Source organism: Salvia splendens, chromosome 22 (assembly GCF_004379255.2).
Source record: "Salvia splendens isolate huo1 chromosome 22, SspV2, whole genome shotgun sequence".
In the NCBI taxonomy this organism is placed as follows: domain Eukaryota; kingdom Viridiplantae; phylum Streptophyta; class Magnoliopsida; order Lamiales; family Lamiaceae; genus Salvia; species Salvia splendens.
Genome location: NC_056053.1, coordinates 15,789,604 through 15,816,174, shown reverse-complemented (window position 1 = coordinate 15,816,174; position 26,571 = coordinate 15,789,604). Strand labels below are relative to the sequence as shown.

Here is a 26,571-nt window from a genome sequence, read left to right as displayed (position 1 = left end):
CTACTGTTGTTTAGTTACATGAAAGCTTCTACCCATAATTACACGTTGACTGAATATATATGTGTGATGTGTTGGGAATTTCCTATCGTCGTATCATCTAATGATACACAGCTAAAATTACGGAATAGTTAGAAATACTTACGTGTTGCGTAGTTTATTTTATGTGATTAATCGAATCCTGCACATGAATCCATTACTTGAGTATCCACATGCATTGTCAAACCGAAGAACGAATAATTCATCGCTATATAGTTCAATCTTAGAAAGCTAGGAAATCTCGGATTGAACATGCATATTATTTTTATAGCACAAGAAACATTATGAACTGATACCCTTTATTTCTCAACAATAAAAGATTACATATTGCCCCATTGATCAATCTATATTTATATTGTACTTCCTAATTCGGTAAGAATAGAGTAACATGAGAGCATCCCCAACCCCATCCCAAATCCAGGCTCCAAGTCTCCTCCACGTCATCATTCCCCTAAATTTGAGTTTCTGGCAACAACTCCTCTAACCCTGCAGGCCCCATCCCGGGCCACAACTATTAAATTGCACTATTCAATTTACAACCTATTTTACGCGTAAAATTAAAAATGTCGAACATATCCAAATACGGGAAAGTTGTTCTTCATTCAGAAATTGAAAATTAAAACATAGAAAGTTTCAGGCCTCAACGATCATGTTATGTATTATGATACATGCATACATGATGTCGCTGATTAATGGACGGTGCCAACCACGGGCCGCTCCCTTTATCATAGCCCACGGGCCATTTGAGTTTCGATTGCTCTATGACCTTCACGGCGATGAGGCATTTTTTCGAATTTTATAGTGTGAGAAGAAGAGAAATGAAGTTGAATAGATAAGAAAATGGATGGAGTGGTATTTATAGATAAAATTTTCAATTTAATAATTAAAAAAAATTTTAAATTGCGGCCCGGTCCGGCCTGAACCACATTTAAAGCTGGGCCGGAACGCATCGCGTCCCGTCCCGAGACGCTTAACCCTGAGCTGGGCCGGAGCTCGGGTGAAGCCCCGAGACGCGATTGCGTCACCGGGACCGTCCCAGGCCGCAAATCTGCACCGTTTAACGTCGGGGGCCGCGGTCCGGCCCGCGGTGTTGGGGATAATTTTCTTATTTCCGAGAAAAAATTGGTTGTATCAAGATCTCTCATTTCTAGAAATTTGGATTAATTTTAGGAGTATGAATATTTTAATATATTTTACTATATCTTACTTCCTTCTGTCTCATTAGAAATGAAAACATTTTCTAAAATGAAAACATAACATTTTCTATTTTTTCATCTGGTTACTTTACTTTCTCTTTATTAACTCATACAACAATATTATATAAAATCCTGCATTGAAAACCAAATATTTCATAGTATTAATTGGGACGGAGGGAGTATATGAATAAAAAAAATTGAATTACCTTTTTCACCTAAGGAGAGGAAAGTAAATCGATAAAATTAAAATTAAAAATCAAAACCAGATAGACAGTCACTTTATGCATGTGTGTCGAGTTTTGATTTTACAATAATTTGCAATTTTCGTTAACAACTGTAAGTGTACAACAATTTGCGCCGCCTATCCAATGTAAAAAAGCGCGCTCCGCATCGCCAGCTGGCGCAGTAGTTGTTCGGTTAATTGGTTGGTCGATTGCGTAATCAGCGCGCCTCGCCGTCCACAGTCAGCCAACCCTCGTCTCTCCGCCCGCCGCGTGGCACTTCCATACATATAAACCCAATTTCCGTCAACACCCCCCAAGAAAAGATTCTCCCCCAAATTAATTTCACTCTTCCCCTATAAATACTCCCTCCAACACACCAAACTCTACCAATTCCAACAAATTTTGAAATTCAAACAAACCCTTCCGCATTTCTCCAATGACGTGGACGAGGGGTCCCACCATTGGCCGGGGCTCCACCGCGACGGTCTCCATAGTCACCACCTCCGATGGCGAAATATTCGCCGTCAAATCCACCGATCTCGCTTCCTCCGCCTTGCTGAAAAAGGAGGAATCATTCCTCTCTCAGCTCTCCTCTCCTCACATCATCCGCTGCTTAGGCTCTGATTACGATACATCCCATTACAATCTGTTTCTAGAATATTCCGGCGGCGGATCGCTCTCCGATCTCATCGGAAAGCGCGGAGGCTCGCTGGACGAGAAATCGATTCGATTTTACTCGAGGCAGCTGGTCGCCGGATTGGAGTATCTCCACCGCAGCGGATTGGTGCACTGCGACATTAAAGGGCAGAACATCCTCGTCGGTGACGGGGTGAAGATCGCCGACTTCGGATGCGCGAAATGGGCGGGATCGGCCGCGGTTTTTTCCGGCACGCCGGCTGATGATTCCGCGAATTATTGATGATGATAAATGCTCGTAAAAATAAATCACGACACAGAGAATTTAACGTGGTTCGATTTACTGAAGTAAATCTACGTCCACGGGAAAAAGGGAGGGCAAGATTGTATTGCTTGATCTGCCAAATACAGCTTACAACACAGACTTGCTATATGATTGTTTCTCTAGAGAGATTCTAACCTCTTCTATCAGATCTAAGTTCTATTTATATAATGAACTCAGATCATGGCTTGCGTCACCACCCTAAGTCGTGGATGTCGTGTAGGTTATGGCCTAAGATCGTGGGTGAAGCGTAGGTCATGGCCTACGATCGTGGCCTGAACTGACATCACGTGGTAGTGGGTGTGTTGGACATCCGGTATGGGTCCACTAACTCCTTGTTCGGTCGAATACCGAGACCGAACTTCTTTGGTTGCCGATCTGAGAGTAGAGCATGATGCCGACCTGAGAGCAGAGCTTGATTGGTTGGCTTTTACCGAGCTGTAGGCTGAGGCCGAACTCTTTGGTAATGCCGAACTGAACTCTTGGGCTTTGGGCTGGCCGAGCTGTCACTGCTATTGGGCTTGTTTAGTACGTACCCCATCACTACCCCCCCCGAAAAGCGAAGTGATTCACTTCGGCGAAGCGAGTCACTTCGGCATTCTGGAAAAGGGTACGGGGGAGGCTGAAGTCAGGGGACGTGCCCTGCGCGTGACTGCATTAAATGCGGCATTAAATGCGACAGTAAAATCCGGCCGTTGAATCCTGAAAAGGTGGGATATGAAACGGTGCGATGATTTGAAATCTTTTCCAAATCTGATAAATACCGTCTTTCTTCATCATTTGAACACCTTTGCTATTGGCTTCTTCTGCACTCTCTATCTTCTGCGTGAAAAATTTCCTTCCGCTTTCAAAAATTTCTTCAGACTACCTTCACCTTCAAAAAGTAAGAAAAATGTCTTCTTCTTCTTCTTCGGAGTCGGGTAGCGTTAGGAAAGGGGGTAATGGGTCTTCTAGCCGGAAAGAATCCGGGGAGAAGACCGTAGAGTATTTTCACAGTATCTTGAGTAAGGATACTGTGATATCCCTTTACGAAAAATACTCTTTTCCTGGGGGGAAGGCGGTGGTACCTGACGGTGATCACAGGGCTGACTCCCCGCCGGAGGGTTACGTCACCGTGTATGAGGCCTGCTTAGAATGCGGGCTTCGTTTCCCCCTCCCTTCTGCCTTTATAGATTTACTAGATTTTTTTCAGCTTCCTTTAGGCCAGGTGACTCCGAACTCTTGGAGGCACTTGTCGGCCTTCGCTGCCGAACTCCGTAGGTTAGGAAGGGATTTGTCTTTGAAGGCGATCCTTAAATTCTTTCAATTTAAGAGGAAGGGGTCTTGGTTTTACTTGATCCCTTTACAGCCCTTTAGGGCCTTTTGTAAAACGAAGTGGCCGAAGTGGCAAAATCGCTTCTTCTACTATGATAGGACCGCGGCTCCTAGTTTTCCCTGGAGAGGGCCGGAGTCCGTTATCCGTCACCCTCGGCCTGAACCGTTGGACGAGCTCGATGGCGAGCTCAACAAGATTCCCATAGTTAGGAAACAATACACGGAGTCTGAGCTCGTCAAGGGCGACGTCGTGTTCGACATCTCGTCTTCGGACGAAGAGGCCGAGGGTGAGGATTTCTCTTTATCTTTATGCTCTACTGCTTTAACGAAGAAAATCTGACTTTGCTTTCTTGCTTTTTGGCAGTGTTCATGTTGAATAAGGCTATCAGAAAGTCCTCCGAGCTTGTGGAGCCGGAGAGAGAGAAGGCTACCAGCTCGGCGCCTGATGCCGAGAAGAATCCGAAGAGGCAAAAGACCTCTTCGGGTCCAAAGAAGCCGGAGTCGACTTCGGCAAGCAAGAAGGGGAAGACCCAGAAGCCCCCAAGGGCGCCAGAGAAAGACGTGGTCTTGGCGCCTCCTTCGGAGCATATCTGTGAGCCATTTTTATGGCCCACGGACTTCGCCGAGGTGAATTGTCTTCTTGATTCCTTGGCTTGGCTTCTGTCTTGTATTTTTGGTGCCCTCTGTTAACTTTTTTCCTTATCCATTTTCAGAGGAATGATATGCTCTCCAAGCTCGTCGCCGTCGAACTCTCCAAAGCGTCCAACGACTATGCCGAGATGCAGAGGAAATTGGCGGCTGCTTGTCACCGGGCCGAGCAGGCTGAGGCAAACTTTGAGAAAGCCAGGGCTGCTAGGATTTCGGCCCAGGATGAAGCTCAGTTTGCCAAAAACCAGCTCGTCATCCAGCGAGAGCAGACGAAACGGAGGGATGCTGCCGCCGTGGTTGCCCAAGGAGAGGGTCTCCGTGCCTACACGGAGAGACTCTTTTTGAGCAGCCAGTTCTCGGCCTTTGTCGGTAGTCTGGTAAGGCTAATTGCCGATAAGGGCGAGCAGGGGCCCGACGTCGTGCTGCCTCTGTACAGCCGAGAGATAGCTGCTCGGCTTCAGAATCTGCCGCTCCTTGAGGAGCTCGCTTCATCCTCGGTCCTGCTTTCTGCAGACCGAGTCCGGAGTTGTCGAGCTGATCGGGACGAGAACCTGGAGGCTATCTTTGCCTCCGTGGGACCCGTTTCACCCGCTTCGACTTACAACGGAGAGGGTGAGGCCGAGCCGCTGGAGCGGGAGGCCGAAGTCGATCAGGCCGGGCATCCGGAGAAGGAGGCCGATCAGGAGGCGGAGGCGAGGCCGGCAGGAGGCGAGGCCGAGGCTGAGGTAGCCCAGGAGAAGGAAGCTGTACCAGACCGAGGAGCCGGAGACGAAGCAGGCGGAGTATGATTTCGTCTCCCTTCTCTTAGTCTAGTTTCTTCCTTGTAAAATGGCCTTGAAGCCCTAGTGTAAAAAATTTTCCTTGTGAATGAAAAATTCTCTACATTTGTCTTCGTATAGCTTTTCGTACTCGCCTTTATTCCTGTTGTATTTTACTATCTGCTCGGTATAGCTGCCGAACTAATATAGCTGCTTTGTACCCAAGGAGATGGAGATACTTCACTGGAAACGGCTGTACTCTTCGGCTTTGGACGAAGCTGAGAGAAGAGCTATAGCCGATCAGACGAAGAATGACGAGCTTCTGGCTCGTTTAGTGAAGCTGGAGGCCGATATCAAGGACTTAGAGTCCGATAAGAAAGATCTGGAGGCCGAGCTGAATACGGCCATTGCTGAGAGGACTGCGTATGAGGATTACATCCGTGTGCGCGGGGGAATGACCATATCAGAAGTTCAGGAACGAGTTGACGAACTGTGGGAGGAGTATAATGTACTCCGGAGGAACAATGCGCTGGAGAGCTCGGCTTGCCAACAAGTCGTGAAATCATTGCGGCGCTGGGCTTCTCGGTATGACATTGTTCTTGCCCGGCGTCCCTCAATTGAGAGATTCCTCCGGCATATCGCGCCAACAGATGCTCGCACTCCAGATCAAACCTCTGGTTCCCTTGTTCAAAATCCTACTCCCAGCCAACAACGAACTCCGGAACAGCCGGAAACGTCAAGACGAGAACGGGCTCAGGAGCAACCGGAATCGTCAAGACGGGGACGGACTGAAATTCGCCGAGGAGTTGTGACTATGAGCGAGCAAGATCAGCAGATGCTTATTGCAGAGACTCTTCATCGCCGAGGTGTTAGGACTTCTCGGGCTCGGGGAAGAGGCGTTGGGTCGAGGATAGCGTCTCGTCGACCTGCTTATTCTTCATCTGCTCGGAACAACCGAACTCGGCTTCCAGAGGATTTTGCAGATAGGTGGCTTAACTTCAGCAACCCTGGACAGTAGAATAGTCCTTTGTAATAGCGTAACGCCATTTTGTAGGGTAGCGGAGTTGTATGCCGAACAAGATTTGATAAATGAAATTTTGTTTTCGCTTCTAACACTGTATTTACAGCTTAGCGAAAAAATTTCATCGTACTTGTCCTCGGTCTTATGAAGTAAACTTCTTTGACCGGACTTGGTCCTTGGTCTGATGAAATAAACATCTTTGACCGGACTCGTCTTTGGTCTGATGAAATAAACATCTTAGACCGGACTCGTCTTTGGTCTGATGAAATAAACATCTTTGACCGGACTCGTCTTTGGTCTGATGAAATAAACATCTTCGACCGGACTCGTCTTTGGTCTGATGAAATAAACATCTTTGACCGGACTTGGTTTGTGTTCTAATTTGGCGATTTTTGTCGCCGGGATCGAACTTTCCCTTGTCCTAATTCGGCGAGTTTTATCGCGTGGATCGGACTTTCCCAGTTAACCGAAGTGGTCTTATGCAGTAAACCTCTTTGACTAGACATGGTCGTCCCCGGTCTTATGAGGTAAACTTCTTTGACCGAACTTGGTCGTCCTAATTCGGCGAGGTTTATCGCGTGGATCGGACTTTCCCTAATTGCAGTTCGTTTCAGACGAAGTGCTTATTAAGCTGAATTGCGGTCTTGTATCCTCCTTGGAAGCTTGGACTCACAATCGTTGGCTTATTGCAGTTCGTTTCAGACGGACTGCTTGTTAAGCTGAATTGTGGTCTTATATCCTCCTTAGAAGCTTGGACTCACAATAGTCTTTAATAATCGATCTAAAAAGGGGATCAGTCTTTAAAGAACGATATACCTTGGTACCATTTGTAAGAGACGACAAGCACATAGGGACAAAACACATAGAGAAAAAATGAAAAAGACGAAAGAAAAAACTTTAAACTTTTTATAAAACGACAAGTAAAAGGTACAAGTAAAAAACAAACAAATAAAAACACATACCCCTATGACCGAACTAGACACGAGACGGACTGACCGGACTTTGTCTCTTACAAGTGGAACTTCTTGAGGTTGGAGACGTGCCATGTTCGGGGTACTTGTTCTCCTGACATGTGAGTCAATTTATAAGACCCTTTGCCGAGGACTTCGGACACCCGATATGGACCCTCCCATGTGGGTTCGAGTTTGCCCAGCTTTTCTGCTCGGCTTACTTCGTTGTTTCTCAAGACGAGATCTCCCACTTGAAATTGAAGCTTTTTCACCCTTTGGTTATAATACCGGGCTACTTGCTCCTTATACTTGGCTGCTTTTATGCACGCCAATTCTCTTCTTTCTTCGGCGAGATCTAGTTCTGCTCTCAGTCCGTCGTCATTCATTTCTGAGGAGAAATTTAGGGTTCGGGGACTGGGTACGCCGATCTCCACCGGAATTACGGCTTCAGTGCCGTACACCAGGCTATACGGAGTTTCACCGTTGGAGGTTTTGGGTGTAGTTCGGTAGGACCATAGGACTTGAGGGAGATTTTCTACCCATTGTCCTTTGGCTTGTTCTAACCGAGCTTTTAACCCTTTCACCAGAATCCGGTTCGTTACTTCCGTTTGTCCGTTTGCTTGGGGATGGGAGACCGAAGTGAACCGCTGTTGAATGTTCAGCTCTTGGCACCAATTCTTGAACGTCTTGTCGGTGAACTGAGTCCCATTATCCGAGATGAGGATGTGGGGTATGCCAAATCGGCACACTATGTTCTTCCAGACGAAGTCCAATGCCTTTGAGCTCGTTATCGTAGCTAAAGGTTCAGCCTCCACCCACTTCGTGAAGTAGTCCACGGCAACGATAAGGAATTTCATTTGCCGAGGAGCTTGAGGAAGTGGTCCCACTATGTCTATGCCCCATTGCATGAAAGGCCAAGGGCTTTGCATAGTGTATAGATCGGTCTGCGGCATCCTTGGGACATTTGCATGAATTTGGCACTTCGTACACTTCTTGACGAGCTGCACTGCCTCTTGTACCATGGTTGGCCAATAATATCCCCATCTCAGAACTTTTTTAGCTAAAGCTCTGGCTCCGATGTGGCTACCGCACGATCCTTCATGAACTTCTCTGAGGATGTAGTCCGTCTCTTCTGGTCCTACGCACCGCAATAACGGCTGGAGGTAAGACTTTCTAAAGAGGACTCCTTCATGAAGTTCGTACCGAAGAGCTCGGCACGTGATCTTCCGAGCTTCTCTCTTATCCTCGGGCAATTGTCCTTGATCCAGATACTGCAAGATCGGCGTCATCCAGTTCGGCGAGCTGGATACAGAATGTACCTCGGCTTCATCAATGCTTCGATGCATTAATTCTTCCGCCTTTGAGCTCGGATCTGAGGCCAACTTACTTAAGGTATCTGCTCGGCTATTTTCCGCTCTGGGAATGCGGATTATCCGAAAATAGGAGAAACTTCGGCTGATGCTTTGCGCTTTGTCCAAATACTTCTTCATTCTCTCGTCACGGGCTTCACTTGTACCCAACATGTGATTTACTATGACTTGTGAATCACAATGGACTTTGAGAGATTTGACGAGTAGACTTTGCGCTAACTGGAGTCCGGCCAGGAGGGCTTCGTACTCGGCTTCATTATTAGTAGTGGGGAATAGGAAACGAAGTGAGTAGGTTACCTCGTGTCCGTCGGGAGCGACAAGTAAAATACCAGCTCCACTTCCCATCTTGTTTGAAGCTCCATCTACGAATCCGCTCCAGCAGTCCGGCGGCTCTACTTCGGATTCCAAGGGTTGTGCTAGTTCGGCATTGGCAGAATTCTTCTGTTCGGCAATAATAGGAATTGCTTGATCGAACTTCGCTTCTGCAAGAAAATCTGCCAAGGCTTGTCCCTTGATGGCTTTCCGAGGTAGATATTCAATTGTGTGCTCTCCCAACTCTATAGCCCACTTGGCGATTCTGCCCGATGCTTCTGGCTTGGTCAAAACTTGCCGAAGAGGTAGATCGGTTAAGACGCATACCTTGTGAGCATAGAAGTATGGCCGCAGTCTCCTTGCTGCATTTACTAACGCCAGAGCAATTTTTTCCAGAGGTTGATACCTTGTTTCTGGACCTCTTAATGCTCGGCTTGTAAAGTAGATGGGAAACTGCTTTAGGCCTTCTTCTCGTACAAGCACCGCGCTGATGGTTTGATCCGATGCCGCTAAGTATAAGAATAGTACTTCGGCTTCGGCTGGAGCAGAGAGAATAGGAAGCTCGGCTAGATAACTTTTGAGCTCGTCAAAGGCCTTTTTCTGCTCGGCTCCCCACTCGAACTTTGGTGCCTTTTTCAACACCTTGAAGAACGGCAGTTGCTTTTCGGCTGCTTGGGAAAGGAATCGACTCAGTGCGGCTAGACATCCGGTTAGCCTTTGCACGTCATGTATGGACTTCGGCATTGCCATGTTCTGAACGACTTGAACTTTTGAGGGGTTTGCCTTGAGTCCGTCTTTTGAAACCCAACAACCCAGAAACTTTCCCGAATCTACCAAAAAGGTACACTTTTGGGGATTAAGTTTGAGGTTGGCTTTCTTGAGCACGTTGAGAGTGGACTTGAGGTTGTGCTCGTACTCCGAGGTGCTTTTGCTCTTGACGACTATATCGTCAACATATACTTCGACTTCCTTTCCAATCAGGTGCCGAAAAAGCTTGTCTACCATCCTTTGATAAGTGGCTCCGGCATTCTTTAAACCGAATGGCATCTTTTTATAAGCGAAAATGCCGAAATCAGTAATGAAGGCCGTTTTTGAAGCGTCAATCTCATCCATTAAAACCTGATGGTATCCTTTGTATAGATCAAGAAAACAAAAAATTTCAAAGCCTATCAGAGCTTCTACTTTTTTATCTATGTTCGGAAGGGGATAGCAATCTTTGGGACAGTGCTTATTTAGATCGGTGAAATCTATGCACATCCGCCATCCTCCTTCCTTTTTCTTGATCATGACAGGATTGGCCACCCACGAAGGATACTTCACTTCGAATAACACATCCGCCTTCAATAATTGACGGACTTCGTCATGGATGACTTGACTTCGTTCTGCCGCAAAGAGTCTTTGCTTCTGTTTTATCGGCCGGACCGAAGGATCAATATTTAAACGATGAGTGATTACCTCGGGGGGCACTCCGGTCATGTCCAACGGAGACCATGCAAAGACGTCTTTGTACTCCTTGAGGAGCTGGATGGTTTTTTCCCGAAGTAGAGGCGTTCCCGCGAAGCCGATCTTAACCGTTCTGGATGGATCGTCTTCGTACAGCTGAACTGTCATCGAGTTCGGCTCCGGTATGACTTCGGTCATCGCCTCTGACTCCGGCTGCTGTGATTGCTATGCTTGGTGGTGCCGATCTGACTGCTCGGCACTTCTAAGCGCAATTTGCAGGCATTCCTTTGCTCTTTTTTGGTCACCTCGGATGACCGCTATCCCTCCTTTAGTAGGGATCTTGATGGTGAGGTGATAGGTGGAGCAAACGGCCCGAACTGTGTTGAGCCAGTCTCTTCCCAGGATGACGTTGTACGGGGACCGAGCTTTTACCACGAAAAACTCAATCATCGTACTGGAGCTAGTAGGCGCTTTCCCCACCGTGATCGGAAGGCTGATAATACCTTCAGGGCGGGTGTCCTCCTGGGCGAAGCTCTTCAGGGGAAGCGGAGCCGGGCTGAGCCGAGCTGGGTCCACTTCTAGTTTGTCGAAGCACTCTTTAAAAAGAATGCTGACTGACGCTCCTGTATCCACAAACACCCTGTGGATCAGTTTGTTTGCCACTCCGGCTTGGATGACAATGGCGTCTTGGTGAGGAGAGATGGCCGGGACGGGATCAGCATCCGAGAACGTAATCACTTCGTCCTGCTTCAGCCTTTTATGCGTTGGCTCCTCTCGATTGGAGCCCCTGCGCTCTGACTTCAGGGACGACTTGGTCTTCCCGGCAGGGAGAGCGTCAATAGTCAGGATTACTCCATCATATTGCGGCTCGTCATCGTCTTCGGGATCCGGCTGCCTTTTCGGATCCTGAGGAGCGCAGTTCGCACCTCTCTGCTTCTTATTCTTCTTTGACTGCTTGCTTTGGTATTTTTTCAATGTCCCTGCCCTCACAAGAACATCGATACCTGCAGCCAAGTTTCTGCACTCCTCGGTATCGTGACCGTGGTCTTGATGGTAGGAGCAGTAGTTATCCTGGGGTCGGCGCGCGGCAGATTTCGTCATCCGCTTTGGCTTTTCGAACAGGTCGGAGTGTAGTTCGAAAATTTCCGCTCTCGGCTTGTTCAGCGGTACGAACTGAGCGGGCGGCTTCTCGGGATTGAGACGGGGTCCCAATCTGTCTTGCACCGGAGTCCTTTGAATCCTTTCAAAAGGAGTTCGGCGAGGATGTCCCTGATCGCCAAAAGGAGTTCGGCGAGGGTGTCCCTGATCGCTATGATCGGGCTTCCTCCTGTCTCCTCGGGACGATGAGCTGTCTAACGACCGTTTGCGACGGTCTGCCTCATCGGCTCGGGAGTACTGGTCCGCAATGTCCCACATTTCCTGAGCTGTCTGCGGACCGCACTCAACGAGCTTCCTGTAGAGAGCTCCGGGCAGGATTCCATTTTGGAATGCCGAGATGACAAGCAGATCGTTGAGATCGTCCACTTGCAGGCATTCCTTGTGGAATCTTGTCATAAAGTCGCTGATTTTTTCGTCGCGACCTTGACGAATGGAAAGCAGCTGAGCCGAAGTGATTCGGGCTTCCGCTTTCTGAAAGAACCTCCTGTGGAAGGCATCCATTAGATCTCGGTAAGATCTGATGCTGCCCTGGGGGAGGCTATCGAACCACCTTCTCGCGTTCCCGATGAGCAGCTCGGGAAACAGCTTGCACATGTGGACCTCGTTGAGACCCTGGTTCGCCATGTTATACTGATAGCGCCCCAAGAAATCGTGAGGGTCCACGAGCCCGTCGTAAGTCATCGACGGAGTTCGGTAGTTCTGCGGTAGGGGAGTTCGGGTGATGTCGTCCGAGAACGGAGTCTTCAGTGCTCCGTACACGGCGAATCCGATATCTCGTCGGTATGGAGGAGATTGAGTTCTCCTGTGATTCCGGTACCGAGGAAGATCAGGAATATGTCGGGGTTGAGGATTCTTCTTCCTGGAAGACACGGCACTACTGCGGTAGTGACTTTCATGTCTGGATGAGGAAGGAGAATCCTCCGTTTTCGTCTTCGGCTCTTGGCTCTTTTGCAGGAAGGCTAAGAACTCATCCTGCTTCTCAGCCAAGAACAGCTTGACAGCCTCATTCAGATCAGGCTGCTGGGAAGACTCAGTGGGACGATTTTTGGAGCGGCCTGTTCCTTCGCCATGAGAACTGGTGGTGGATTTATCCCTAGGCTGTTTTCCAGACCTATGGGATGGATTGGCTTCCTCCGGGTTCTCACGGGCAGGAATGCGGGTATTCTGCGATCTGGTATGCATTTTTTGGGTGGAAAAAATGGATCAAAAATTCGCTTTATCACAAATTTTGTTCTTCGTTTCCCACAGACGGCGCCAGTGATGATTCCGCGAATTATTGATGATGATAAATGCTCGTAAAAATAAATCACGACACAGAGAATTTAACGTGGTTCGATTTACTGAAGTAAATCTACGTCCACGGGAAAAAGGGAGGGCAAGATTGTATTGCTTGATCTGCCAAATACAGCTTACAACACAGACTTGCTATATGATTGTTTCTCTAGAGAGATTCTAACCTCTTCTATCAGATCTAAGTTCTATTTATATAATGAACTCAGATCATGGCTTGCGTCACCACCCTAAGTCGTGGATGTCGTGTAGGTTATGGCCTAAGATCGTGGGTGAAGCGTAGGTCATGGCCTACGATCGTGGCCTGAACTGACATCACGTGGTAGTGGGTGTGTTGGACATCCGGTATGGGTCCACTAACTCCTTGTTCGGTCGAATACCGAGACCGAACTTCTTTGGTTGCCGATCTGAGAGTAGAGCATGATGCCGACCTGAGAGCAGAGCTTGATTGGTTGGCTTTTACCGAGCTGTAGGCTGAGGCCGAACTCTTTGGTAATGCCGAACTGAACTCTTGGGCTTTGGGCTGGCCGAGCTGTCACTGCTATTGGGCTTGTTTAGTACGTACCCCATCACCGGCGTATATGGCGCCGGAGGTCTGCCGCGGCGAGGAGCAGGGTTTCGCGGCGGATGTGTGGGCGGCGGGGTGCACGGTGGTGGAAATGGCCACCGGGCGGCATCCCTGGCCGGAGATGAACGATCCGGCGGCGGCGATTTACCGGATCGGGTTCTCCGGCGAGGCGCCGGAGCTGCCGGGGCGGTTTTCTGAAGAGGCGAGGGATTTTGTTGGCAGGTGTCTGGTGAGGGATCCGAGGCGGCGGTGGACGGCGGCGGAGCTTCTGCGGCATCCGTTTTTGGAATCGGCGGAGGAAGCGACTCCGACGAGTGTCGCGGATCGAGGATTTTGGGATGAATTTGAGGTGGAGGAGATTTCGACGGAGATGGAGGCGTCGGTATCGGATTCTCCGGCGGGTAGGATCGAAGCGTTGATCGGTGGTGATGGTGGTGGTCGGAGGTGGAGGTATTTGGGGGAGGATGACGAGTGGTTGACGATTAGGGCTAATGAAATTGAAGATTTGAATCATGATTTGATTGAAGAAGAAGACATTGATTTGGTTAGAATTGGGGATAATTGTGGGTTTGATTTTTGGTGTGGAGATTGTGATTTTGTAACATCTTCGTTTGGAGAGAAACAGAGTGTAAATTATGTTTCTTATTCAAACTTATCATTTTTGATGTTTATGTTAATGGAATTACTATTTCTTCATGAGGATCATGTCCTTTGTTTGTTGTTTCACAAATACTTTACTACTATAAGAGCATTAGCAATTGGGCGCCCTAAGGCGTACCCTATGCACTGCCACGTCATCATTTTTATCCTCCTACTCGTGGGGCGCCCTAAGGCGCGCCCTATATGTTTTACTATTATTTAGTTAATTAATTTAAATGTTTTCAAATATATAATGCAAACTAATTAAAAAACACAACGAGTAGCTAAAACCGGCGAAGACTGCATTGATTAACAAAAGTTACACGATTCAAGTTGGCTAATCTACGCAATTCCCAACTCCCGACGCAGCTCATCGATCAACCCCTGGAGGTATTCGGCTTTGGCGGGGTCCGTACACTTCTCGAGGGCATTGTGCGTCTGCAAAAACGTCCGCGCCATCGAGGCTTTTGCCAACCCCACATACGCGGCGGCCGTCGGGCTCGGGGTCGGGGTCGGGGTCGGGACCGGGAGCGACGATTGGGTGGCGGCGGTCGAGGATGATGTCGCCGTCGCCTTCCCCTTGTTCTTCGCAGTCTTGACGCCTATTGGACGCCGGGAGGACATCGGTGTGCAGGAACTCTCCTACTCCGTGTACGTCCGGTTGAGGTCCACCGGACGAGTTCCGCTTTCCCTACTAGTGTAACCACCAGCGGCGGTGGTCTTCGTCCTCTTTGTCGCATCGATGTGCAGAATCCCGCCTTGGAACTTCTGCTCGTCCCTCAAGAGCGCCCAGATGCCCAAATGCTTGAAGTCGCCGTACAGGGACTGGTACGACAACAATGCTATGTCGCGCACGTCGCTCAAGCTCTCACCGCTCCCCTGCTCCCTCGCGCACTTCTCGTACTTCAACGCGAACAGGTTGACTTGCTTCTTCACCTGATCCCAGTGTTTGCGGAGCTGCTCCCGTTGGCACTTGTACGCGCTCGGCGGCTTCGCCTCATTGTAGCGCTCGACGATGCGCTCCCAGTACGCGAGCTGCTTCTGGTTGTTGGCAAATATCGGGTTCTCCGATATATCCATCCAACACCTCGCCAAGACGAGGGTTTCATCCGGCTGGTAGTTCGTACGGCCAGGGGCGTACTCTTCATTCGTTGTCGGAGGTGGCAACTTGTACGCGCGGTGCCGGATCCGCTTCTTTTTGGCGGGGGCGGCAGCGGCGGATGGGGCGGCGGCGGCGGCGGCGGCGGGAGAGGGCGGCGGGTCAGTTTGGAGACGGCTCCATGTCAAAGAAACCATATGATTCCATACTGAATTTGGGATCGTACTGCGTGTTGGCGTCGAACGGCCAATATCCGTAGGATTCTGTACCCGGCCAACGTGCATCACCACTAAACATCGGACTATTGGGACTTGAATCCATTTCGTAGTAATGAAAATGTGAGTTTTAGAGTGGAATCGCGAAATGAAATGTTACAAATGAAGCCGGGGTAGGGGGTATTTATACAAATTTTTCGAATTTAGCATTTTTAAAAAAAATAAAAAAACGCGTGACATCGTCCGCGGAGCCCACAATGGTGCCTAATGGCGCGGACGATAGGCCATCGTCCATCCTTCTTCCGCGCCCAAAGCTTAGGGTGTGGGTGTAGGGTGTGCCATCGGGCGGGCACCCACAATGGAGCCATCGGGCGCGCCCGAGGACGATGGCATGCATCGGGCACCCCATTGTGGGTGCTCTAAGGTAAGATAGAAATTGAGAAAAAGTTGGGTGGTGGACAAAGCATAATCATGAAAGAAAATAGATAAAGATAAGGACTATGTTTTCTTATAGTGACCGATCTAGAAAATAGAATTCGTGGAGTCTGAAATAATTTCTCTCAGTTTATACAATAAAGATGCATGGTCTTTGAGGTGCCCAACTCTACCTACTCTCTCGTCACACAACTCATCGAGTGACGAACTATAAATCCTGCAGTCATGTGGCTGTTATGGTGAAGTGGTAGAGTTGTTGTTAATTGAAGTGAAGGTCATCCGTTCAAGCCCTTTTAACAACAAGTTTTTAAAATTTTAAGGAATTTCATAAACAAGAAAAAAAAACACTATAAATCCTGCAGTCTACTACTTATAAGGAGGAGGCCTGATTAAGGTTGACTTTGTAAGTGAAAAAAATTGGTTGACTCACTTGTGGCATGAGAGATAGTACAATTTTGACTTTGATATTAGAGTGAACTACACAAATGATACCTGATCTTTCACTTTCACACACAAATGGTACATGATCTTTATTTTATATCATTTTTGGTACCTATTAATCACATTTTTGCTACCTGGTGCAATTTTCACCTCAAAATGCCCTTTACATAAATACATTTTCCTATTTGTGTCAGTAAGATATTTTGGGCATACACAAAATTGGTACTAAAAGTGATATTATAATATCTTCTCTCATTCTATTCACTCTTTATACTATTATTATTAATAGATATTAATATTATTATTGTGATGTTATAAATTAATAATTAATTTATTTTTTTAATATCATTCAAATATACTTAATTAAAATTATAATCATAATTATATTTAATTATAATTATAATAATAATATTATTACAATACTAAAAACTGGTATTAATTAATAAATAATTATAGTATAATTATTTAAAATTGAATAATATCATATGGAGTATTATATAATAATAACTATTATTATTATTATTATTATTATTATTTTATATTAAATTAATAACTAATCAATATAGTCTTAATAAAAATTTAAAATTGTGAATTATATTCATAATGCTATAAACAATTGAATATTTTCAGTTAGGCATTTCAACCCTAAAATGAGTAAAATAATTTAATTAAAATTATTCAATTGATTTAAATAGATGTATGTATAAAATACTATAAAGAAAGATGAAAAAGAAAAGAAAAGAAAAGAAAAGAAAAAAGAGGAAACATAAATTAAGGAGAAAAAAAGAAAGAAAGATAAAATAATAAAAAGAAAGAAGAAGAACTAAAAAAGAAATAAGAAAGGAAGAAAAAAAAACATGTTTGGTACTATTTAATTGAAATTTTCAAAAGTATCCTCCATAACAAAAAAATCACATGTTTAGTACCTAGGGTTATTTTTGTCACTGAGTACTAAAAACGATATAAAATAAAGATTAAGTACCATTTATGTGCAAAAGTGAAAGATCAGTTACCATTTATGCAGTTCACTATTGATTTTATAACAAAGTCTACCCTGTCTGTTCGAACAAATGGGCAGTTTGATGTGAACATGAAAGACTTGAAGCATCGAAATAGGGAAGTTTGAAGAATATAAAACAAGTCAACTATTATTTTATTAGAGAAATAGAAAGTTAGGTAAATAGGCAAGTTTCAAATATGAAAGTTTACACAAGTCAACTACTTATTATTTTATTAGAAAAATAGAAAGTTAGGTCAATAATAGTAGAACTCAACTAACAATAAAGATGATGAGTTGATTACGTTATTTGATTGTTGTGATAGAAAATGACACTTTGAGAATTTGAATTTTAGCAAACCTTTAGTTAGAGCATATCCGAGAGAAGGGGTAAATAGAGAGCTAAAGGAAAATAACTACCATATTTATCTCTTCTTGATAAAATTTCATGCTCTAATGGAAAAGACATTTGAGGAAGTATTATACCTTCTTTTATTTTGAGAATGTATATTTACCCCTTCTAGGAACAAAAGGTAAAAAGTTAGTTATTTTTGTTTGCCTTTTTAATTTGTCTTCTTCCCTAGAAATCCATTATTTTTAAAGAAGGTATAATTACCTTTTTTAGAAGGTAAATGAGAAATATACCTTCTCAATTTATCTTTCTCTTATGCTCTTAGCGAGTAGTACTTTATTTAATCGAGGAAAGCATGATTAAAGACAAATGTTGCAAGAATTCTTTTTTGTTCATGGTCAAGATACTTTTTGAGTCTCGGAGATATGTATATGTACATCTATTCCATAAAAACATGTTTATTTATTTCTTCTTTTTTACACTACTTCACTATAAATTATTGAAATAATTTTTTAGAATTAAGAATTTTACACAACAGTACTCCTAAAATGAGACAATTTCGGTCTATCACAATATAAATCAGACAAAAATTCTATAATTAGTCTTTTATATTTGCTCAAAAAAAAATTTAGATCTTAAATATTAAATGTGTTACTTTTTGTTCTTAAAACATATGTTTTGATTTATATTTAACGGTTTCTTTTAAAAGTTAACGGTCAACTACATTTTGACTTAATTGATGAGTTAAAATATAGACCAAAACATATTATTTAGGACAAAAAGCTAACAAATTTATAATGTGTATGACCAAATGTACGAGATTAATTTGAACTTTAACACGCGATTGACTATTAACTTTTGACAGAACCATTAAATATAGAACATAATATATTATTTAATACCAAAAGGTAACACATCATATATAAAACTAAAATTTTTTATTCCATAAACAATATTAAAGGGAGATTCATTAAAATAAAATAGGTCCACTATCAATATAACAAACCGTGTCGAAAGTTATACGCATTTTTTAAAAAAAATGGTGAAATCTATATTATTATTTTTTATGCAAAGTTATACTATTATGGGCTGTTTACTTTGTAAGATTATATTTTATGATTAAATATGTATTGTGTTTAATTTATATGACTGAATTTCACAATTTAATTTTATATGATAATTAGTCATATATATTATCCCCTTAAACTTAAATAATTTCACAACTTAATTTTGTTTAATAATTGTCATATAATAGTAAAAGATATTCCAATGTTATTCCATAGTATGTGTAAAACAAAATTGTAGTGGAGCATGAATCTTGAGGCTCTATATATGTTAGGGAATATTACATGTTAGCTACGAATCCTATGATAAATTATTGATTGAAGAATAAAAACATTCTGAATTCCACTTGCTTCATCTCATTTATAAAATTCGTTGACTCCCAAACACACCCACAATTGGTGCTTCATTACTTTATTTTCTTGTCATGGAGTACTATATTTACTTGCCTGAGCTGCACTGCACGCCTTGTCTCCATTTTATTTTTCCCTCTCAAACTTGCATCTTAATTTCATCGCTTTAATTATTTTGGTCAATCCTAAATCTCACCACTATAGCATAATTAATTCTAGTTCTAACAACTAAAATAAACTTAGTCTTTGTGTCCTACTTATTTTACAAATAAAAAAAAACAATTGGCCTTTCTTGTGAATTAATGAAGTCTACGTTGACACCTTCGTGGTTTTATCTGTATAATTGTTTAAAAAGTTAACAAATTTACATTTAAATTGATTATAGAAGTAATATGTATATTTTGATAACCATTGTTGATGTGAATCCGGGTATTCACAATCATAGGATACAACGACATCAAGGGCCATGGGTTGATTGGGGTCCGAGAAGAAGGTGGAGACATGGCAAGGAGCCAAGCTGGATTTGGAGGTCAGATTCAAACCAGAATATTCCTATGAAGATAAAGTCCAAATGCTCTCCTCAGAACACCATTGTCTTCATCGTCGAAAGAGTTTCACGTGAGTACCTTGCACGCTTCAATCGGAGCCCGGATGAAGAAGTTATGATCGTTTTACATAAGTCGCGCAGTCCAGAACGAAACGCGCGAACCGGGCGATTTTGCAAGGGGAAAACGCCCGACCGGGCGTTCTGACTGTTTTTTATCGCGTATTCCAGAGAGTTTGCCCGGCCGGGTTTTTGCATGAGGAAAAACGCCCGACCTAGCTTTTTGCGCGACTTGAGTTTTTGGACTTTTTTTGTCTCATTTATTTAGCACTTTTATCCTCTTGTATAAATACCCATGTCTAGGGTTTTTATCATTAGATTTTGAACATTATTGAAGAACAAAGACTCAAATTTGAGCACACATCTTCATCATTGAAGATTTATTCAAAATCCCTTGTGGTTGCATTTAATCTATTGTCGGGCTTAGATTATTTGTTAAGGTGTGCTTGCTAGTTCTTGTGTTGTTACTTGGTGGAGCCATTAGGTTTTTGTTTGTGAAAGTAGCAATTAAGTTTTCTTTCTTGAGCTTGAATCTAAATCATAACACTTATCATCTTCTTCTTCCTTCCACAGCTTTTTTTTCATTATTATATTTCTTGTTTGGGTTGTTGGGTATCTTTACAAGAATAAATCCGGGCAACATATGTTTCTTGAATCAACAAGATTCACATTATTTGGTATCAAGAGCCATTGGTTCTTGTTCTTGTAATTATTAGAAAAAAAAAGATAGTTCAAAAAATATCCATTGGCTTTAGCTATAAATTGGTATATGTATTGTTGGGTATGTCAAATTGATTGTTACAAAGCTGTAGGCCGAAATTACATCAATTGTTGGGTCTATTGTTGTTGGGTGAAATTGTGCACACAAAGTGTTTGTTGATTTGTCACATTGGCCTAGCACCTTACTTTAACTTATCTTTTGGCTCTAGAACTAGTAATTAGTTGCCTAGTTGCATATCTTGTTTGTGAATTGTGCTACCCTTGGGGATTGACATCTTTGAGAGAAAGTGTGGGATATTATCCTAGCCACCAAAATTTCTAAGCCCTCCGAGTGACATTGGGTGTGAGTTTTGGGGAAAAGGGGTACAAAATATAAGAAGTGAGCTCCTCACTAAATTCTCCATTCTCGGGTGTGTGTGTTGTTTGTGTTACTAACAAAAAGGGATTTGTCCCTAGTTTTGTGCAATTTGTTTTGTAGGTACTTGAAATGGTGAACTATAGGCATAACTCGCCTACAAGGGAAGTCGCCTCATCATCCGATGAAACTATCGAAGAGATGTTTTCCTCAATCATGAAAGAGTTGCACGAGGTACAGAGAGACATGAATACTATGAAAAAGGGCTTTACGGCATTCCAAGATGATGTAGTCCTCTTAAGACACCGAGTTGCACATAATCATTCCACACCACCTAGTGACCGAATGGGAAGTAGAGGGGGACGAAACAATACGAAGTGGAGTGAAGCTGCATGTGAAGCCGCATACTTCAATCACCGAAGCAAACATGATTATAACCATGTAGAGGATTGGCTAGACGATGCATGGCAGCATCTCACTAGAAGGGAACGAGTTCGAAAGTTCCATGGAGAGCCTCACTCTAGGAGGGTGAGAGATGATGATGAAGAGCCACTTGAGGATGAAAAGGAGTCAGTCCACAACCACACATGAAGAAGACGCACACCCAACTTTCAATGATGGCGTGTCTAGCATAGTGGAAGCCGAGGACGAATGTGAGCCATTAAATGCCCTTCAAATCTTGAACACCGAACCAAAACCACATGAGGTTGCTAATGAAAATAATCACTTGAGAGAGAATCGAGAGAAAGAGGAAAAGCTAGAGAGTGAGAGCATACGTCAAAAGCCTATAGAGTGTGAGAAAAGGCGAAAATGTGAGACGCAAAAGCCATGAGAGAGTGGTGGGGGTGAGTGTGAATCGAAGAAACCAAGAGAGAAAAACTACAAGTATGTGAGAAAAAAAGTTGCTTGTTAGATTCTAAGATCAACCCTGGGAGGGCTCTAAATCACCTTATCCTTTTTGCCCTTGGTGTGGAGAATGACCCTTACTTCACTAATTCTTATTACTTGTTTTTTCTCTTTGATGACTTTATGAGACAAGAATTGAGAGGATTAGAATGTGATCCCCGAGTCGTGGATGTACCGAGTAACTTCTTACTGGTAATAAGCTCATGGAAGCAATGTCAAGATGAATCACTCATTTCCCAAGGTTCAAGTACACTATCATTGCTTCCTTGTGATGTTTCTTTGAAGTGCTTAGGTAAGATTGGTGTGTTGGACAATAATTTGCTTTGGAAAATTGATTTGAACCATGTTGATCTTATCTTGTACTTAAAGCATGATTTTGTAAATTCAAGAGTGACACATGTGAATAAGATTCATTTTGCAAAGCCAACTTGTGATGATAGCTTTGTCATTGGTGATTTGTGGCATCAAGAACTTGAATATTTGAATACTAAGTCCATATTTTCATCATATGTTGACCCTTTCTTGAGAAATCCAAGCATTGATAAGTATGTTATTTCGATTTTGGATTCTAACTTGAAAGATGAAAGGACTTCCTTGCATACTAAGATGTCTAAGTCTTCACTTGTTCGTAATTTTAAGTTTCATAAATATGTGGATGAGAATAGTAGGACCAAGAGAATTGAAATTGTTGACGACTTTAGAACTTGGTATTTGCTATGTTTTCATTGCAAAATGGTTAGACCCTTTAATGGGATTGGGATGTTCTATGGTAGTTTTGTGAATGACTTTTCCACTCACATGTCTTTTGTGGGTTATGTTGTGATTAAAGTCATAGTAATGCCTTGTTCCCATGTGTGTGCTCATGTCTTGAAATTGTTAGAGCAATTGCGAGGGACTTATTTTGATAAGTTTCTTATGTTAATTGATATTATGTTTTACAAGATTCATGTGGTGTTATACAAGGTTCACATGTCTTGTGTTGAGCATACCCTACATGCTATGCATAATAGATTTTGGTCACATTCTTCTCATAATAATGATCACTTCTTCAAAGTGTTGGAGCAATTAAGTAAGCATCACGTTGACAACCTTGATTCTATACTTGGTATGATTCCTTGTAAGTTTCAAGAAAATAATCTTAAGATTGAGGTCTCCTTTATTCTCATTGCTAAATTCGATTTTGAATGTGATGGTGGAAGTTGGTTCGTTGATTGTGATTGTGAGAATCATCTCCTTGTTAGTGAAATATCTTTTGGGTTCCAAAGTGAAATCAACCTCTTGTATGGTACTATGATATTTGATTTGGACTCGCTCGATTTTATAGGTGTACTTGATCGGGATTTGAGGACAAATCCTTCAAAAGAAGGAGGGGATGATGTGAATCCGGGTATTCACAATCATAGGATACAACGACATCGAGGGCCATGGGTTGATTGGGGTCCGAGAAGAAGGTGGAGACATGGCAAGGAGCCAAGCCGGATTTGGAGGTCAGATTCAAACTAGAATATTCCTATGAAGATAAAGTCCAAATGCTCTCCTCAGAACACCATTGTCTTCATCGTCGAAAGAGCTTCACGTGAGTACCTTGCACGCTTCAATCGGAGCCCGGATGAAGAAGTAATGATCGTTTTACATAAGTCGCGCAGTCCAAAACTAAACGCGCGACCCGGGCGATTTTGCAAGGGGAAAATGCCCGACCGGGCGTTTTGCGCGACTTGCATTTTTGGACTCTTTTTGTCTCTTTTATTTAGCACTTTTATCCTCTTGTATAAATACTCATATCTAGGGTTTTTGTCATTAGACTTTGAACATTATTGAAGAACAAAGACTCAAATTTGAGCACACATCTTCATCATTAAAGATTTATCCAAAATCCCTTGTGGTTGCATATAATCTATTGTCAGGCTTAGATTATTTGTTAAGGTATGCTTGCTAGTTCTTGTGTTGCTAGTTGATGGAGCCATTAGATTTTTGTTTATGAAAGTAGCCATTGGGTTTTCTTTCTTAAGCTTGAATCTGAATCATAACATTTATCATCTTCTTCCTTCCACAACTTTTTTTTATTGTTATATTTCTTGTTTGGGTTGTTGGGTATCTTACAAGAACATTTCTTGAATCATCAAAATTCACATTAATTATATATTTGCATATTACCATACCACTAATTCAGATAGAGTTTTACGTACTCTAGCTGACAGAGAAAGTAGTTTCCTTATAAAGCCCTCTTATTAAATAAATTACAAACTATTATAGAATGAAGAATTCTCTATGAATATAATCAATTGGATGTGAAAATGATCAACTCAAGAAAACAAAATAATTCTCCTCCCATAAAAATTTAATCAATTGCAAATTTTCACAATCTACTTAAGGACTAGAAATAGTTTATATTTTAAAAATTATTTATATCCTATCCAAACACTATAAGTATATAAAGAGAAAGCGTCAACATGGAAGAAGTATTGTGGTATGTTCAAAAATTCATTAATGTGCACATAAAAAACAACGGTATATCTAATTTCATCATATGAGAATAATCCAAACAATTATGAAGAGGACATTGGGTAGTACTAGTATATAGGAGTACGAAATATTATGCAGGCCTTTTTGGAAACAATAATTAGTGCAACTCTGCCTCTGCCTCTGCCTCTCATTATTGATGCCTATGGCGACTCACATCACCCCACAATTTGACTCTTTAACTTCTACAATCTTTTTTTATTACTATTTCATCCCTCAATAAAAGTTCTGTTTAATATTGATAAGGATATTAAAAAAATATATAATACCTAAATTAAATAAGTTACTGGAATATAGATTATATTTATATAATAGTTTATAATAAAAATATAAATGAAATAAGTTGATTAAATGTGTGACCTACTTATGTTTTGTGATAAAAATGAAATAGACTCTTACTTAATAGGGGATAAAAATGACAAAATAAGACTTTTAATGGAAGACAGAGGGAGTATATAACAACATTATCCACCCCAAACCCAAAACAAAATTAAGTTTAAATTGCAACGCAATTGATAACTCTAATTACACGGTCAATGTTCGAAAAATATTATGAGTATTTATCTACAAAAACCAGAAATCAAATAGAATTCAATGTATACGTGTGTATAATTATATTATTGAGTCGAGTTTGAGTTTTAGTTTGAATTTTTGAACGAGCTTGTTAAACATAAACTGATTATTAGTATGTGGATAAGATTGATTGAGCCAAGAAAGGATAGACATAAACTATCAGAACATCTCCAATAGCAGCAAGTGCACCAGCTAATCGATTCTTGGCGCTCGCCGAACCATTGCAGTCGTCGAGCGTCAAATCGGCGAGAAAAACGGCTAGTGCACACCGATTCCCGAGCGCTCGGCGATGCGTTCGCCGATCTCCTGGCCGCCATTGCAGGCGCCAGTTCGGCGAGCGATCGGCGAGCGGGATTTTTTTAAAATTTTTCGAAACACTATATACGCGATCTGCACATCATTTTCATTTGCACCACTTGTTTTAACGAAACACTTTTTTAATTAATGTACTTTTTAAAATTTTAATATTATTATTGAATTTTCCCGTATATGTGTCGTAAATTTAATTCCGTATTTTGTGTGATTGTTAATTATTTGTTTTTAATAATTTTGTTTATTGTGGCTGGGCTATGACTGGGCTATTGCTTGTCCTGATAATGTGGCCGGAGGAGTTTTAGTGCTGATGATGTGACAGGAGGAGTTTGTGGCTGAGCTATAGCTGACTATGGTTGGGCTATTATTATTAGAGATGCTCTCAGACAACCCAACATATATACGATGCGTTGTCACCCTTGTCTCTCATAAGTCGCTTTCAACTCAACAACTATTTCTTTCACACTCATCATCTCTTCAAAATGCTTGCTTAATTAATTTGTTACAAACATGCATGTTCAAATTTCTTTCTTGTTGTAGTGTTTTTAATGTAAAAAGTGAAAACCACATGATTCCTCCTACTTTTATGCTAACAAATGCAGAAATTGCATCATTATCCAAATGGGATTGTATTTTACTAATTACACTTTTATCCAAATCATCGTCTAGAAAGAGCGGAATTTTTTCAAACTCTAAATAACATACCACTAGAAATCCACATGAAATTAATTAAGCATCTAAATCTCACCAAAGAGTTAAAGAAACCACAGATTGTTTTTTACAATCTAAAGAAACTACCCCCCTTTAAAGCACATTTATCAAAATAAATAGTAGTAGTATATAGTAATAGTAGGAGTATTTTTTAAAACTATAGCTGATCGCAAAAGAAAAAGTTTAATGCAATAAATATAGTATATTTATGGTAGTACTGTAATACCATTATACTTGTGTTATACCAAAAAACCTGTTTTATAACCGGAATATTTAAAATAACAATTCAACTATTTAAATAACGTCCAAATTAATAAAACACCATCCTAATCAAATCTTTTTCATAACATTCAAATTAATAACACTTACATAATAAAATTCAAAATAATTTATGAAGTCAGAGTCAACATTGTTTCATTTCTTGAAACCTCATTGTCGGGCGACGAGAATATTTGACGTTTTTTCTTTTTGAAAGTCTTTTTCTTTTTAATTCTATTTTGTATATAAATTAAATATAATATGAATAATGTGTTTCAATATATGTGCTATACCTCGGTATACACATATATAGTATATGCCGAAAACTGGTATACTGCAGTATACCGAATTTTTGGTATATACCAAAGAGTTTATCACGGTATAGGAAAATTGATACTAAGGTATGATTACCGAAAATTGCAGTATACTAAAAAATCGATATTTTCGATATTTTTTTAGGTACGGTAAGTGTGGTATTTCCATGGACGGATCCAGAAATTGATGCGAGGAGGGGCAAAATATATTATAAACAAAAATTTGAAGTATTGACAAGGGGCATTTAAAGGGGAAATTCAAATAAATTAGTAAATTTGATAAAAAAAAATAGCATGGTTATAAATTTTTTAGGGGCATTTACCCCACAAATGCTTCATATAGCTCCGCCCATGAGTATTTCGGTATTTTTTCCCTAGCCCTATGACTCAAATCAGACTCTAACTATCGACGTCGAACTAAAATATAGTACTAATGTATGACGTAGTAGAAACTAAGAA

General features: G+C 42.0%; 1 protein-coding gene across 1 annotated transcript; it reads left to right on the top strand.

Annotated features, from left to right (window-relative positions):
* Positions 1–1,619: 1,619 nt before the first annotated feature.
* Positions 1,620–21,109, top strand: LOC121786797 (mitogen-activated protein kinase kinase kinase 18-like). Its single transcript, XM_042185414.1, has 3 exons — positions 1,620–2,348; positions 13,251–13,952; positions 20,642–21,109. Exons 1-3 carry the CDS (start codon positions 1,893–1,895, stop codon positions 21,107–21,109), a joined length of 1,626 nt encoding a protein of 541 aa, XP_042041348.1. The 5' UTR covers positions 1,620–1,892.
* Positions 21,110–26,571: the final 5,462 nt, after the last annotated feature.